This window comes from Limulus polyphemus, unplaced genomic scaffold, assembly GCF_000517525.1.
Source record: "Limulus polyphemus unplaced genomic scaffold, Limulus_polyphemus-2.1.2 Scaffold242, whole genome shotgun sequence".
Classification (NCBI taxonomy): domain Eukaryota; kingdom Metazoa; phylum Arthropoda; class Merostomata; order Xiphosura; family Limulidae; genus Limulus; species Limulus polyphemus.
The window spans coordinates 108,044-125,458 of NW_013665852.1; the positions used below are offsets into that span (position 1 = coordinate 108,044).

Sequence of the window (17,415 nt, forward strand, 5' to 3'; positions counted from 1 at the left end):
GTAAAGCAAACAATTATCTCTTCTAGTTACGACCTTTGTACTCGGTTGCTGCTTGATGTAGGCTGCTGAAGCCTTTACAACTTTTGCACATGGAGGATATGAAACAAAATATTTATTTTAGGTTTTATATATACATGTGAAGTATTGCTGTAGACATGCCACAAACTGAAATATAGTTTCTCTAGTATCAGGTTTGACTTCTCTGAACTTCCAGCAAAGACCTTCCTCAGTATTTGAGTAAGACCACTTTTAACTTTTCATCAACCATAGCATCTTCTTATGTCATGCTAGCAGACACTTGTAGGCCTTTTCCTGTGATAAGGGGGGCTGAGACAGAATGCCCAGTTGCCTTTGTACAGTTCTGACTTTGGGCAAATCTTTCATACTTCTCCAGGAAAGCATCCAAGTCATCTTTCTTTTCATCAAATTTGGGCAGCTTGGATCAGTTGGCCCTGACCCCATTGTTATTCTTGGGTCCTCTGTCATTCTGTTGGGTGCATTTGATGATTCAATTTGTGCTCTTATTCTCTCTATTTACAATCTCTTCTCTCCCCATTCTTTCTTCCTCTCTCCTCTGTTGATGCTCTTTTCTTTCTTGTTATTGTTTAACAAACTTGTAGATTACCATCCTTAAGCCCAAGTTGCTCACCCCTCTCTATCCACTTATGAAAGTCAGTCAACCTGGTTATATAGTGTGGTTGTGACCTTTCTAATATTTTTGCCACCACTACAGCTGTACATATATAGGCCTATTTTCCACTGTTGTTTATGTATACTTGTACTTCTGTTTACCACTGTAGATCCTGGCTGCCTCTCCACTATCAGGTTTTTATGTATGGGCCAGATTCTTTACAGTAGGTGTCTGTGACTTGTTGGTAATGAATTTCAATAATAAACAATCAGCACACATTCAACTTGTTTTAGAATAATATATTAAAAGTCAAACTATATACAAATGTTAGTTACACTGCTGGTTATCACAGTTGCATCCAGAGCTTTAAATTATTCTAATTTTTGTCAAAGCCCACACAGGTTGGTTCAGTTACTTTAGAACACAATTGGCAAGACAAATTATTTCTTCTATACTCTGTTGTTACAATACAAGCTGTGATAATTTCACTTTAGAAATTGCCACTATATGCTCGTTGTGGCTAAACTCACAATCAGGCAGTCTAGATCTATCTTTTGAATTAAATTTCTTATGTGTGTGTGTATAGACAGAGGTCTAGAACATTTCACACACTACTGGATAATTTGATACAATAATACTCAATTAAAATGATAAAACTTGGGATGTTCTAGTAACATGATGGAATAATATAACAATCACCAATTCATAACTACTAAACTACACAACATATGAATTGTAAACAGTTATGTAAACAAATTTGCAATAAAGTAAAAATAACTAAATTAACACTTGTGCTAGATAAAACATATAAATCATAACACTCACATTACACTTAAACTGAAACAGTCATGTATATCAAACAATTGATAGAATGTTTATAGAATAACTATATTTGAAAAGCTTTTTTGTTGTACAAAACTTGAAGATAGCTTTGATAAACGGAAACATCTGTTAGCTGAGTTCTTGCACAGATCTTAAAATATAATGTTGATAAATGGAAACAACGGCACATGTAAATACGTAGATCTTGAAAGTCGAGTTGTTCAAAACTTGAAAATAGTATTGATAACTGGACAAATTGTTGGTAGATCTTGAAAGTCGAGTTGTTCAAAACTTGAAAATAGTATTGATAACTGGACAAATTGTTGGTTGAGAGTTGCAAAAGAGGTATCTGCTGAAGCTTTTCACAAGACACTAATCATAGAAGAACCATCTGGAAAATGATCTATAGGAAATAGTACAGCTTATAAAATGAATCAGATCAAGGCAATCACTGATTGGCATGTCCTTTAGCCAATCAGGAAAGGTTACAGATCTTTTGGTGGCAAAGGATAGGTTTATGTGCTTTAATAAAGGTGGCTTCCAAAATAGAGATGAAAGGTCGACCGACCATTTGAAATAATTTCAAACATGCTATCCGTGTAGTTGTCAGATAACTATATGTATGTTGAAAGCACCTAATTTTACTACATATGTCACCTGTTGTGTAAAATCAGTAACACATTTGTTTGATGTAGTTTAATTAACATTTAAAACTTGGTAGGAATTTCTGTAAATGTGCAGAAAGCTTGTGTAGTTGGTACTTACAACATTCTATCAGTAATCCAGAAACGTTGCCATTTGAGTAAGTACATACCAGCTCATGAGAAAAAACAAAAGAATGAATCCAAATCCTCAAAAATATATAATTTTATTAAATTGTTATGGGACAGATATTAATTTTGTGTGATACATTATTTGGTAACAAAGTTGTTTTTTTCTATGTATCTAGGATATTGACATCACTAACTTCAGCAGCAGCTGGAATGACGGCTTAGCATTTTGTGCACTTCTGAACACCTACCTACCTCACCTCATTCCTTATAATGAGCTTGACAGTAAAAACAAGGTACAGTAAAAACATTGCAGTCAACAAGAAATCTTAAATAAGTTAAGAACTTTAGCACAGCACAACTATCATTTTATGAAAAACTAAATATCTACAGTTATCCTATAACTCAACATTTTGTATTGATTCCCTACTTGATAACCCACAATTTTGTCGTGACTCCTTCTTGATAAACCACAATTCTGTGTTGATCCCTATGTGATAAACCACAATTGCCCTGCTCCCTTTCCTAATAACCCACAACTTTATTTTTACCCCCGATAACCTACAATTCTGACTTGATCCCTATGTAATAACCCAAAGTTTTGACTTAACCCCTTACCAAATAGCTTAAAGTTCTGTTTTTACTCTTGACTGATAACCCACAGTTCTACCTTGACCCTATATGACAACCCAGTATTTTGTTTGGCCACATACCCGATAGCCCACAGTTCTGTTTTGACACCATCTAAGCAGTGCATTTCGTTTGGAGCCACCTCCTTTGATCAATGCAGCTAAAGGATCCTTCTTCTCTGGAGTGTCTCTAGACAAAGATAAGATAAAGTTTGAACCATAGTGTTAATTCACAATGAAACTCACAGTAAAAACACTAAAGATCTTTAAAGTCATGGTAATGTGTTTAGTCTGTTCAACAGTTTTATTAAATTTCCAAGCTTAATTTTCAAGAGAAATGAATAAATCCATCTATTTGGTTGAACAAGTAGTGAACTAACCAGTTTTCTCAGTTTTAGAATAAGACATTCTAGAATCATATAATTACAGTAGTTAGAAAAGTTAGTGTGAAGCATATACCATCATTATTTTGATAATGTTAAATTAGCCAGATGTTTGGTTTATTGTGATTTTAGTAGCACCTTCATCCACTTAATTTACACCAGCATCTGACGATAACTAAAATTAACAAATATTTATAACAATCTGAAAATTTTGTAGGTCTAACAATAGTAATTTCAGTCACACTTGACTATGTATTAAGAGCAGTGTGTTAAAAAACATCAGAAGTCAACCATGACTTTAGATAACTTTTAATCATAAAACCTCACTGCTTTGCTAGCTTAAGCATCTTGCACCACATAAAATGATATTTTTCTCCTACCTACCCATGTACACATTTATTTCTTTGGGCACTGTCCACTTTATTAGTCAGTATCGAGACTGGGTGGGTGGCCAGTGGCTCACTGGGTGTACTGAAGTTTGTCAAAGTCAATCCTTCACTGCTGGTTCCTAATGGTTCACCTGACACTGTAGATTTTTTAGTTCGGGAATCAGTTAGTACTCCTCCACTATCTGGACAAGCATGCTGGAATTAAGAAAACAAAATATTACACTTTGGTACAGCAATTTAATGGAAACTGGATAAATGTCACAAGCACATACTGGATTTTAGATAATGCAACACATTTTTCTCTCTTCTTGCTTCAGCTATCAGTAATTACTGTGATTCTCAGATCTAGTTAAACATATGGGCTTACCTTTGTGATTATATCATTAATTTTTCCATCAATCATATGAGGACTAGGAGATTTAGTATTGGCATGATCACTGCACAGTGAGACAGATGATGATTCTACCCGCGTGGTGGGACCTAATGTAAAAACAAATATACTTACAACGTTGTCAACAAAACATGTTAAGGCAGTGGCTGCCATACTGTGGTCCATAAAATGGTTTTAACACATCTAGAAATGTTCTCTTCAAAATTTCTCTGAAACTAGACAAAGAGATATTTTCCGTGAGAATTTTGCTTATTGCAATAAATATGACTCCACAATATTGTTTACACTTTTAAGTTTTTCAAAGAACCAGCAATGAAAGTAACACACCTCAGAGTGGCTGTTATTTAAAATTTCTATTAAATCATTAAATGAGGGTCCTCAGCCAGGGTGTCTTAGTTGGAAGGATGCAATTTAAAAAATGTGGAAGCTTCTCGGTTAACTCTCTCAACACAAGCTCGGTCAATCCGACTGACCACGAGACCTCTCTGTACTTGCTTAACACTAGTACAATAGGTAGGTCAAAGTGCACATGTCACAACCTTTGACAGTTACATGCAAAATTTAATTAAACTACTTTATTATCAATGTATAGTACAGTGCAAAGGTGTTAGGACAAAGCCAAAAATTAAATTTCACGCTACTTTCAAAGAACAATGGAAGGTAAATCAGAGGTGAAACATCAAAATTTCATTAATCTTCATATTTAGTACAACAGAAACTCATTGGAAGTGCTTGAGTTCAGCAAACAGTTCATATTTTGTGTGTTTCCCCCTTTAGCTTTAAAAAACTGTAGACAGTCTTTCAGGCATTGTTGCAACATATTTAATCAAAGTGTTCTTTGGGATTTTACTCCAAATGTCTCTAATACACTCCCATAATATTTCTTTGGAAGTAACTTTTGATTTGTCAAGTTTTTGATCTATCAAATCCTAGATCTGCTTAATTGGGTTGAGATCGGTTCTCTGTTGGGGCCATTGCATCATTTGAATGACTCCAGTAGCTTCTTTCTTAGCTAAGTAATTTCTGCATGTATTGGAACGAGTGTTTGGGGGTCATTATCTTCTTTGTAGTAGAATCCTATACCAATAATACACAAACCACTGGGTTAACCATGACAAATCAGTATCTGATGGTACTTGCACTGGTCCATTATTACATTTATTTTGCAAATATCTTCTGTTGCCTCAGCAGAAAAAACACCCCAAACCATCACACTGCCTTCCCCATGCTTCATGGTAGGCATTGAGTTAAGTATCTTTCACCTTTCTTCTGCCAGATGTACTACCTACACTAACATATATTACTTATTATTATATAAATATTACTAAGGCAAAGCTTAATTTTCTGAGACAGTATGCATCTCTGCATACAATTAAGCTATTTTCCCTGTGCATCTACCCTAGAGATTTGGATGCCTCTAGCCTTAAGCAACTCCCACCTAATCTAAAAAGATTTTGTGTGAAATGTGGTACTGCATAATGAAGATATTATGCAGCAAAAGCCGTCACCAACAGGAGATCGACACAACTCCTTGTGCACTAACTCCATCTATGATTTTGTACTCACGAATCACCATTCTTTTTGTCAGCACTGATTTGTGATGTCAAGGAACTTAATTTCTTTCTTTTTCTTCTACTAATCATGAACACATTAGTTCATATAATATCTTCTACTGCTTGTATGAGTGAATAGTTTCCTCATACACGTTATGTAACAACTATGGCTTATGGAGGCATGCTGGCTAAGAACGATGTGATGGCTATTGTGCTTAGGGTAGTGGGTTCCCTTATGCAGCCAGGAGCTTCAGTTACATTCCCTTCTTCAGGTGTTTCTTCCCCTCGTTTTGAAGAGAGAATGATGAATTTGATTCTCCTTCATCTGGTTATGCCTTTGGGAACTTATCTCTCTGTTGAAGAGAAACCTTAAACTTTCTCACATTATCAGGACTTAGTTTCATAGATATGCACAATGCTTTCCCCTGTGTCATATTATTACTCTTATTCCCTACTTCTTAATCCTAATCAAATCTGTTTCCCCTTTCCTTGACCAATTACATTTCCACAACCTTAAGCCTCGTCCTTCTGTCTACCTGATTTTTATGTCCTTGATTTTAGTTATTCTGAATCCCTTTTCACAATTCCCAGTGGGAATGCCCTTCTCTGTTTGGGGATGACAGACTGTTTGGTTTGTTTTGCCTTTCAGTGCCCAATACTCCTCTCTTTGCCTGATCCTTTTTACTATTCTTCTTTACTTCTCCTCTCTATACGTTTTTCTAAGGCACCCGACAATGCCTCAGATAATGTTGCGGCTAATTCAGGTTTCCTTCACTTCTACCTTTTCCATGCTCACTAAGCTCTTTGTTGCTGGGAATTGTTGGGTAGGGATATTCTCCTATTTCAAGTTCAACTTCTTTCTTCCCTTCTCTGAGACTTTTGCCTGGCTTCCTTTATTTGCCCTGAAGTTTGGAAGTATTTCTGATTTGACTGAATAATGGGCTGAGGCAGCTTGTCATCAATCCAAATCTCCACCATTGTACCTCGACTTAGTTCCCAGTTTCCCATCTTTTGATTCCCACTTTCCTCTTCTTCCTGGGATTAAACACATTGAGCTCATCAGTGATGATTAAATCGAGTTGGGTCCTGTGGATGCCCAACTGTCATGATTTGAGCTTCTGGGGTGACACTTTTCCATCCACACAGGGGTTACTGTAATTTTACCCATGGACTTTCTCTTCAATTCTCTTCCCCTCCTCCTCTCAGCCCTCATCATGTTTCCTTTTACTCCTTGCAATCCCATCTATGTACATCTGGCGAAGGCAGTGTTTGTCAATACTTCCAAAATTTCCTCACTTCCACTCAATATCTTATTCACTTTTCAACTCTTGTCTCAGCTATGCTCAGCCTTCTCCCATCTGCCTGCAAGCTATGAAACCACTAGTCACTAGGATTTGTGCCTATTCTACTCATACTTCCTGAGCAGTTTTTAATTTGTGGAGACCATGGCTTCACTGGAACTGCTTATCCCTTTGCTTGACCAGAAGACTCTCTAATGGGAAAATTTGACCTTGAATTGTTTACCTGTTCCCTCCTTTACTCAAGAATTTGTATTGGTGGCTGGACCAATGCAATATCACCATCAGTATTCCATGACCTTCACCAAAACTGGACCTGCATCTCTTCACTGATGCTTCCTCCTCTAGTTTTGGTGCATCTCTGAACAACATTATCACATCTGGCTCATGGATCCACGAGTCCACTCTCCAGGTCTCCCCACTACAAATTCCTCACCCCCCTTCTATTTGAGTGAAGCATGATAGACCCTTGCCACTTACCAGTTCCTAGCTGCTGGGGTGGTAGACCATGAAGAATCCTCACTGATTGAGACCTAAGTGCCAATCAGTGGGAAGTGGGGTAGTGTAAGTGTAGTGCAGGTCACTCCTCATATATCTATACTTATAACATGCCACTTGCACCCTCCTTTTGCAGCCTGAGTCTGTACAGTGCAGTTGAGGTGAGTACTTACAAGACTGTGCCCTCCTCCTGCATTTTGCAACTGTCCAGTAGAGTTGAGTCGAGCACATTACAAGATCAGAGCCCTCTTCAGGCAGCCTGCAACTGTCCAGTTGAGGATTCACCATTACACCATACCCTCCTCTTGTGGTCATCTCCTGTTCAGTTGAGTTGAGGCAAGCATACATTAACAAACTGTCCCTCCTCCTGCAGCAGGTGTCGGCCTGATCGTCTGATGGTAAAGTTGAGGTAAGCACATGGTATGGTCTGAATGCACCCCAACCACACTACATATATTGGCTCTCTGACCTCTTGTGTGCAAATACTCAGCTATGTTCTTATTCTGCCCATCCCTGTACCACATGGGGCTTATATGCCTCTTCCTCTCCTCTATCATTGGCAAAAAGTATACCCTGGAAGAGATGAGATGTGATCTCTTACAAGTGTGCCCTTATGGAGTTCCTGCCATAATAGGGTGTTACACTCCATGACTTTTCTTTGGGCACTTTCTGAAGGGAACTCATGTAGGTAAATCTTTGCATCAACCCCTTGACCACTTCAATGTGGGATTCTAGCTTAATTGCATGCAGAGGTGTGTATCTTCTCAGAAGTTAGCATTTTCCTTACCTTAAAATGTATTTCCAAGAGATACTCACTTCTTCACACACACATTCCCATCCTTCATCCCCACTTCTACTGCATGTTAGTATTCCTTGCCTCATCAAAGAATGATGATTCATGAGTACAAAAGCATAGAAGGAGTTAGTGTGCAAGGACAAGGAAGTGTATCACCCTCCTATTGGTGGAGTGCTTTTGCTGCATAATGTCATTATGCAGTAGTGCAATTTACAAGAAACCTTATGAGATTAGGTGGGAGTTGCCTAAAGGCTAGTGGCATTCAAATCTCTAAGGCAAATGCACAAGGTAGATAGCTTAATTATGTGTAGAGGCGAGCATCTATCAGAAATACATTTTTAGATGAGGAAAATGTTCACTTTATAGCCTTCAATCTTTTTTTGTGGAGCCATAAGCTAGAAAATTGGACCATTATGCCATACCCACTTGTTACAAAATCTTCTTTTTCACAAATTGTCAGAAGTTCTCTCTGATGTTTTATACTACATTATTTATTAGATTACATTGTTTTCCATAATGAGCATGTCTCATGAGAATCACATTGAAGAGCTTAGCTGAATTTTTAAAGGCATAGTTAGAAAGCCAGAAAAATTATGATAGTTATAGGACATTGTCTGTGTTTTGTGTGCTTTTATTCTATGTTCTTTGATTCATTTTTTAATTAAAGAAAAAAATATTTAATGTTGTAGTACCATTTGTATAAAAAAGTTGGGTTAAGTTTCATCAACAGTTGACAGCAGAAAAAAATAGAAGACCCAAGTAATTACTATATTTCTTGTTTTTCCTATTTATTCTTTATTGATTATAATAAAAGTAACTAAAATGTTAAAATTCAAAACTTACTTGGATGGATAATGTATATTATGGTAGGTAATTAAAAAAATATTCTTCACGAGGTATGCTTGAAAGCCATTCGTAAATTACATCATTCAATATATTAACTGAGCTGCGTGCTTGTAAAGTGTTTTATAACTTGTGTGGTGGGATTATTAGTTATACACAGTTTAAAGGGCAATAAAACAATAAAATTAAGTTTAAATAGATATATACTGTTATGAGCTTTAAACTATTTAGAATAAACAATTGTGGTTTCCTTTTACAATTTGAAGTCATTCTACAAAAAATGTTGTGATATTGAGATTTATTTCCTTTTTTTTTTTATGGTGATTACGAGGTTGGTCGATTTGACTGACCCTGTATAGGGTTTTTCTGAAAACAAAAGTTTTTATTTCATTAGGAGGTTTTCAAATAAAATGAGATTTGAAAATTTTTAGATTAAGAAAAATATTTTTAATTTTAATATGACTATCATTTTGCACTTAGAGAAGTCAACACTTTGACTCCATATATTCACAATGAAATTTTTATTAAAAATGCTTCATTAAAAATTCTGATTTGTTGTCTATAAAAGACTTGTAATGTTTACTGAAAGCTTGCAAAATTTTGTGGAGATACATTAAGTATTTTCAAGAGTACGTATACCTTCATGGTTACAAGGTCATGTAAAATATATGAGCCCATTGTGAAAGGCACAGGAAAGTAGTGTAAATGAGATATTTTACTTCACTTACAAGAGTTCTACTCTTTTTTTAAAGCTGATAATTAAAACTGACTGTCACTCGATTATGCTAGGTGTAATTTTCATTAAAATAGGATAAAAGTACACTGGTTTGTTTTTTCCTTCTTCTGTATGATTAAATTTTCTGTTATTGTGCATCTGTTCAGAAGATCTGGAGTAGAAATGTATCTTCAGATGAACATTTATACCACAAAAATGGAAAACATACAGAAATTTCTGCCATTAATAACTTGTAATTTATAGTTATTCTACTTAAAAAACTTTATTAAGAACTTATGATTGTAAATTGGTCATATAGTAATCATGACTCAAGCAGTTGGTACTTTACATGTGTCAACATCAAAGAAAAGCTTCTGTAAATTCCACAGAATGAACACCAAATAGAGAGACTTTTAACTTTCATGATAGCAGGAAAAAGTTTAATTATAAAAGTAGTTAAATCATATTTAAAGGAACCCTATGTCCTCAATTGTTTTGAAATGATAGATCTTCTTTTGTCAGGTATGAAATAAAATTTCATATTTTTGGTTGTGATCAACAAAAACATGCACATTTGTGGTAAGTAAGCCTTCACAGTAACCCATAGCATCATTACTTAGAGGTAGATATACTTCCCTTAAATTTTGTCGAACATGTTTTTGGCATTACCTTTGACTTTCTCAATAGACTCTATGAGGCTGCGGACTGAGAGTTGCTGAGTATTATAGTAATCACCTCGTTTTGTTGAGTTCAACTGTTTCCTGACTGATGCTAACTCTTGTCCCATGGAGTGCAAAATACTGATGTCTGATGTTGGAAAGGGGTTACTCAGACTTCTTAATGATTCTTTTCGTTGATGTGAGGGGGATCGTGATGGTGCCCGACTCTGCAATACAATCAAAATACTGGATTCACTAAAACATTTTCATACATAGGCCTTTATGATTGTAGGTGGTCTGTATGATGCAGCTAAATTCTGACAAGAATTATTCAGTTTTTAATATGCAATTATTAGTTATGGTGGGTTAGCCTGTAGTGTAAAGTTTAGAACTGAATTATAAGACATTTTAGTTAGATATTGGAGATCATTTGTACTTCATGTTCCAGCATGATAAGTATACGCCACAGCCATATGACCACACATACATATGGCTACACATCCATGTGACAATAGTTCAGTACACTGTCAATTTCTAGAACAGTTTAGAAATCATTTCGGATGTTCTTATAGTTACAACTTTTCCCTTACTGTTACAAGGAGGAAAGACTGGATGCATTTTAAAAGTATTTCTCTTATTCTATTTCTTTTAATGTTAAAAGTAAAACCCTACAGAATAGTACATATCATACATCCTGTTGAATGAGACATTTAAGAATTTTGACATGAGTGTGAAAAGCTGATAAAGAAATGGAAACTTTGCTGTACAAGTAAGTTTCTATACTGCAATTACTTTTTCAGTCTTATTACTTCACAAAACCAAAATTTAATTTTAAATAGTAACCGTTAGATGAAATAATTGTTTACTGCACAAATTAATCTGGCAACTAAATTACTCAAAAAGGTGATGGTCCTTCCAACAAAATTAATCCTTTCTTTAAAACGCTACTTATTTTTCACATAACTATTTTTTCCAGTGATTAGGTACAGACAAGTCATATAAAAGTCTTCTCGTCAAACAATTTCTATTTAGTAAGTGAAATAAAATATTTCTATGCAATCAATTTCAATAGGATTAGTGGTAAGTATAAATTTAGAAATGCTTGCTTTCTCCTACATAAAACTGACTTAGTGATGGATGATGGCCACTCATGTAACAGTAAATCTGCTTTTGTCTTGTGTTTGTTTTTCGAATAAAGAATTGGTTTCACTTTGTATAGTGACACTCATAAAGTTTTATGATGTTATTGTATTAGTGTAGTTCTTTTGTATGTGGATTCTTTTAAATTATCTGGTGAAAATAATTCCATCTCCAGTACACATAACAATAATACATTAACGTTTTTACAAGCTTGGACACTTGTATTGCCATAAATTGCTATAGGCCTACCTTACAAATGACTTTAACTAACATAAAACAATTCAGCTTACTTGTACAAAGTAACCACAGCAGATAACACACTGATTGGGTCACTTCCTATCATGAAATCACACAACACTTTCTTAACTATATCCGTGACTATCTTTCAGCTCACTTTATAACGATCATTTTGATACTTCACAGAATGTTAAATTTATATTCTACACTTACTCTAGATATTTCTAGGACTTCCTTGTTCTTAACACCATGCACTGTCTAGTTAACATCCAAATAAACAAATTACAACATTATAAATATAGCTTATAACATTTTCATCAACAAAGGCCTTAAATTCACTTAATATTAAATTCACTTAATACTATACATATATATACAAACTAAGGTTAGGGTGTAAAATGTTTTAGCTGGTGGAGTTTGATACTTAGTAGTAATATACATGTGATATAACATCAAAATAAGACTGATAGTAATTAAATTTTAAAAGCCCAATATGGGTTTCCAGTAAGAACGGTATATAATAGCACGATGTGATTTAAATTACTATCAATTTTATTGTGATATTGCCTATACATCACTACTAAATGTTTGCTCTGCTAGATAAGACATACACTATATGATATTTTATATCTGATAAATGACTGATATAGAAAGCATTTCAACTAATACTTTGTTTTGTGATCCAGCTGACATATAAGCACTGGTATTGAGTGAAAGGCCTCAACACCATGCATTATTTATAGTTGAAATGTTACTGTACACAGTTCTTACTGGAAATCTGAATTGGGCTAGTAAAGAATGATGTGATTTACATGATTATCAATCTTACTGTGATTTTATATCCTACATGTATTACTACTAAAGTCTACTGGGAGTTTTCTAAAGATGTTAACAACACAGAGATTCAACTACACAAATTTTATGAAGGATGTATACCAGCAGAGCCCACACTAACAACTGTGGAATTGTAAGATAGCTACAATGTCCGAGGCCCCTCGCAGTATTTGGCACAAAATGTAACAGAAACTGCACAGCAGAGCAATCATTAATGGACCAATGTATGGTTTCCAGCTTCTGCTTTTCCCATAGCAAGTGGCACTAAGCATCTATATTGCCTTAGAGCCAGCTCTGTGCACCAAAGTTTTTGATGCAATTCTCATGGGTTCACTGAGAATATTCTTGTGTTGAAACAAAGATCAAGAGATCAGTTTTTTTGTGTGTGAAATGATATTAGGACTAATAAACACTATGAATAAATGATGTTAAAAATATGTTAGTCTTGTTTTCTGATATCCTATATTCTTAAGTAATTTGCAAACAAAGTAATAACATGATACCTTATATTTTTGTATGTCCATTTCTAAGATCTTGATTTTCTTCCTCAATTCTTTGTTCTCCTCCATAGTAGCCTCCATGTTTTGCTGAGTTTCTGTTTTGAAATCATTGGCAACTCTTACAGTTGTTAGTAAATCATCCTGAAACTGCTTCCATTCTTCTGTCTGAAAAAACTATTTCTAGTTACTTTTTGTAAGAAGCTATGAAAGTTTGGAATACTCTCTTTTTGTTTACATTGCATTACTTTCTTTTTGGTTAACTCTTGTACATGTTTATTAAAAGCTTAGAAAAAGTTTCTTCAGTATAACATTTAAATTGCACTAAATTTACAATTCCTTTGCTGTTTAAGTATGAATATAATGAATTTGAAAAAACAAATTTATGTCATACAATATCATTCTTTTATTTTACATTCATTGTATCAAATCAGTACTACTACTACTACAGCCTATCATACTTTGGGTATTGAATTATTCAGTATATATTAGATTTTCACATTTGTAAGAAGTTTTGGTCTTTTACATCATAAGCTCAGAGATCACTTGATACCAAGAAAGTAGTTAGATAAAACTGAGCCAAACAGATAAGAGATAAACAAAAGTAATTTACTGTAATATTAGACAGTATACTGTAAATGGGTTGATAACATTACAAAACTTGGGACATTTACAGTAGTGAAATTGGCCTATGATAAATGCTAAAATGGACATATGATTAATGCCTGAATATATTAGATGGACATCAACATTGAAAGTGCAGTAAAATGAACTTGGAGATATTAGGTGGACATGAACAGTGAGAGTACCGTGAAATGGGATAATGGTGAAAGCCAGTAGGTATTAGAGGTGGACATGAACAGTGATACTTTATTAAAATGGGCTTATGATGAATGCTCAAAGATATTAGATGGACATTAACAGTGATACTACACTAAAGTGAAATTATGACAAAAGCCTGAAGATATCTGATGGACATGAACAGTTATAGTACAGGAAAACGGCTTACCACAAACACCTGGGGATAATAGATGGACATTAACAGTAAGAGTACATAAAAATTGGCAATGATGAATGCCTATAGAAATTAGATTGAGATGAACATTGAAAGAACAATAAAACAGCTCATGATAAATGTCTGTAAATACGAAATGCATGTAAACAGTGATAGTAAAATGGCTATATTATGAATGTCCGAAGATATTGGATGGACATGAACAGCGAGAATACATTAACATGAGCTTATGATCAATTCTTGGAGATATTAGATGTGATCACTGAGAGTATAGTAAAGTGGCCTTATTCTAAAGGCCTGGAGATATTAGTTGAACATGAACAATGATAATACAGTAAAATGAGCTTATGACAAAGGTCTGGAGATATAATAGATGAGCATGAACAGTTATATTACAGTAAAATGAGTTTATGATGAACACTTGGAGATATGATAGAAGGACACGAACAGTGAGAGTACAGTAAAATGGGCTTATGATATATGTTTGGAGATATTAGTTGGACAAGAATAGTGACAGTACAGTAAAATAAGCTTATGATTAATACCTAGAAATATTAGATAGACTGAACATTATGAGTACAATAAACTATTTTTCATGAATATATTTTAATATTGGGTGGATATGAACAGTGATAGTAGAGTAATATGGGATTATGATAAATGCCTGAAGATATCCAATGGAGATGAACAGTGATAGTACAGTAAATAGACTTATGATTAATACTTGGATATAGTAGACAGATGTGCTTAGTTAGTGTACAGTAAAATGAGCTTATAATGAATGAATGTCTGAATATAATAGAGGGTCATAAACAGTGATAGTCCAGTAAAACAAGCTCTTGTTGAATCCCTGAAAATACTAGATAGAGGTGAGAAAGAGAATATAGTAAAATGGACTTATGATGAATGCCTGGAGATATTAGATGGGCATAAACAGTGACAGTACAGTAAAATGGGCTTATGGTACATGCTTGGAGATATTAGATGAAGATGAACAGTGATAGTACAGTAAAGTGAGCTTATGGTACATGCTTGGAGATATTAGATGAAAATGAACAGTGATAGTACAGTAAAGTGAGCTTATGATGAATGCCTAGATATAATAGAGGACATGAACAGTGATAGTACAGTAAAATGAGCTTATGGTACATGCTTGGAGATATTAGATGAAGATGAACAGTGATAGTACAGTAAAGTGAGCTTATGATGAATGCCTAGATATAATAGAGGACATGAACAGTGATAGTACAGTAAAATGAGCTTATGATAAACACCTGGAGACATCATAGATGGATATGAATAGTGACAGTAGAGTAAAATGGGCTTATGACGAATGCTTGGAAATATAGATCGATGTTAACAGCTAGAGAACAGTAAATGGGCTTATGATGAATGTCTGGAGATATTAGATGGACATGAACAATAAGAATACAATAAAGTAGGCTCATGATGAATGCCTGGTAATATCAGATGTAAATAAACATTTACAATATATTAAAGTTGGCTTATTACAAATGCCTTAAGATATTACAGATGGACATGAACAATTATATATGTACAGTAAAATAAGATTATGATGAACATCTGGAGATATTATATGGACATGAACAGTGAGACTACAGGAAAATGGGCTTATAATGACTGCTTGGAGACATTAGATTGACATGAAAATTGAAAGTATAGTAGATTTAGGTTATGATGAATGCCTGTAAATATTAGAGGGACATTAACAGTGAGGGTACAGTGAAATAAGCTTCTGATGACTGTCTAAAGATATTATATGGACATGGAATTAAGAGTACAATACAATAGCTTGTGATCAATATCTTTAGATATTTGGTGGACATGACCAATGATAGTAGAGTGATATGATCTCATGAAGAATGCTTTAAGACATCAAATGGATATTAACAGTGAGAGTACAGAAAAATGAGCTTATGATGAATGCCTAGTGGAAATAGGGGGATATGAACAATGATAGTACAGTAAAACAGCTTAATACAAATGCCTGGTAATTTTAGAGATGGAAATGAGCAGTAATAGTTATATAGTAAAAAGGGCTTATGATCACTCCTGGAGATATTAAATACATATAAACAATGAGAGTACAGTAAAATTAACTTATGATGAATACTAGGAGATTATTAGAGATTAAAATGAAACAGGCTTATGATGAATATATGCAAGATACTACATGGACATGAACAGTGTTAGTCCAGTAATATGAGCTACGGTGAATGCCTAGAAATATGGTAGATGGACACGAACAATTGTATTACAGTAAAATGATGTGATGATGAATATCTGGATATATTATATGGACATAATGAGAGTACAGTAAACTGGTCTTATGATGAATGTCTTTAAATACTAGGTGAACACAAACAGTGATAGTACAGTAAAATGAGTTGATAATGAATTACTGAAGATATTAGAGATCGAAGTGAATAGTGATATATTTAAAACAGAAATTGTATGATCACGTTCTTCTGGAATATTCACTATTCTTGTAGTAAACCAGACAATGAAGTAAAAAACATACCATGTGATATACAAAAATTGATGTTTAACTGTGTTTTTTAATATTTATTTTTAAATTAAGAAATCAAATAATATATAATACTAAAATCTGAATTATAATCTACAGTTTGATACCAAACTTGTTGGCATAATTTCATGAAATAGTAGTTCAATAAAATTTTAAATGTGAGTCTACAAACACAATGACATGGCCTTGGACCCATGACCCGTCTGGAGAAGGGTTACAAGACTAAATAGTTTCAGCTTAGCAAGATGCCAATGTAAATTTGTCTTTCATTCATGAAATTTTGCTGTTCTGGGGTAGCCAAATCTATATCTGTCCCATTATATGAAACACAAGTTCTGTCCAACTATTTACCACATCCTTGTCATTTACAGTTCTTCTAGCATTACACATATTTACACTACATAGTGAGGTTTTCTGACTGTATAGTTTTCCTTTTCAGAGGAATGCAGCACTGGTTCAAATTAGATGTTTGAGAGGTCAAAATACTAAGTCTATAGTTTTGTACAAATCAGGAACTTAAATTACAGACAAGTTGGCATATAAAATAAGAACTTCCTATCTTTTCTCTTTCCTTATATATCATATCACTCATGTAATGAATCAAACACAGTGGCCCCGCTCACCTCTTTCCATTTTTGGAAATGGTCCCTTATATACACTTACTTCAATATATGACATGTGAATAACCATTTGAAAGCTCAGAATGTCCCCTAGTGGCTTTCTCAGCCATTTTCATGTGTTAGGATGCCATCTCTTTCTATTCTGAA

At 34.3% G+C, this 17,415-nt stretch overlaps 2 protein-coding genes across 3 annotated transcripts in view; one reads left to right on the forward strand and one right to left on the reverse strand.

Moving 5' to 3' along the window:
• The window catches only part of LOC106478699 (zinc finger SWIM domain-containing protein 7-like), a 72,659-nt gene that overhangs the window by 40,868 nt on the left and 14,376 nt on the right, over positions 1-17,415 (forward strand). The gene's annotated exons all lie outside the window — the stretch shown is intronic.
• Positions 1-17,415, reverse strand: part of LOC106478693 (cytospin-A-like) — a 67,478-nt gene that overhangs the window by 12,890 nt on the left and 37,173 nt on the right. The window contains exons 10-14 of the mRNA XM_022382365.1: positions 13,092-13,262; positions 10,388-10,604; positions 3,992-4,104; positions 3,620-3,819; positions 2,937-3,042 (exon numbers count right to left, since the gene is read on the reverse strand). Coding sequence (XP_022238073.1) covers positions 2,937-3,042; positions 3,620-3,819; positions 3,992-4,104; positions 10,388-10,604; positions 13,092-13,262 — 807 coding nt within the window. The remainder of the gene's footprint in view (positions 1-2,936; positions 3,043-3,619; positions 3,820-3,991; positions 4,105-10,387; positions 10,605-13,091; positions 13,263-17,415) is intronic.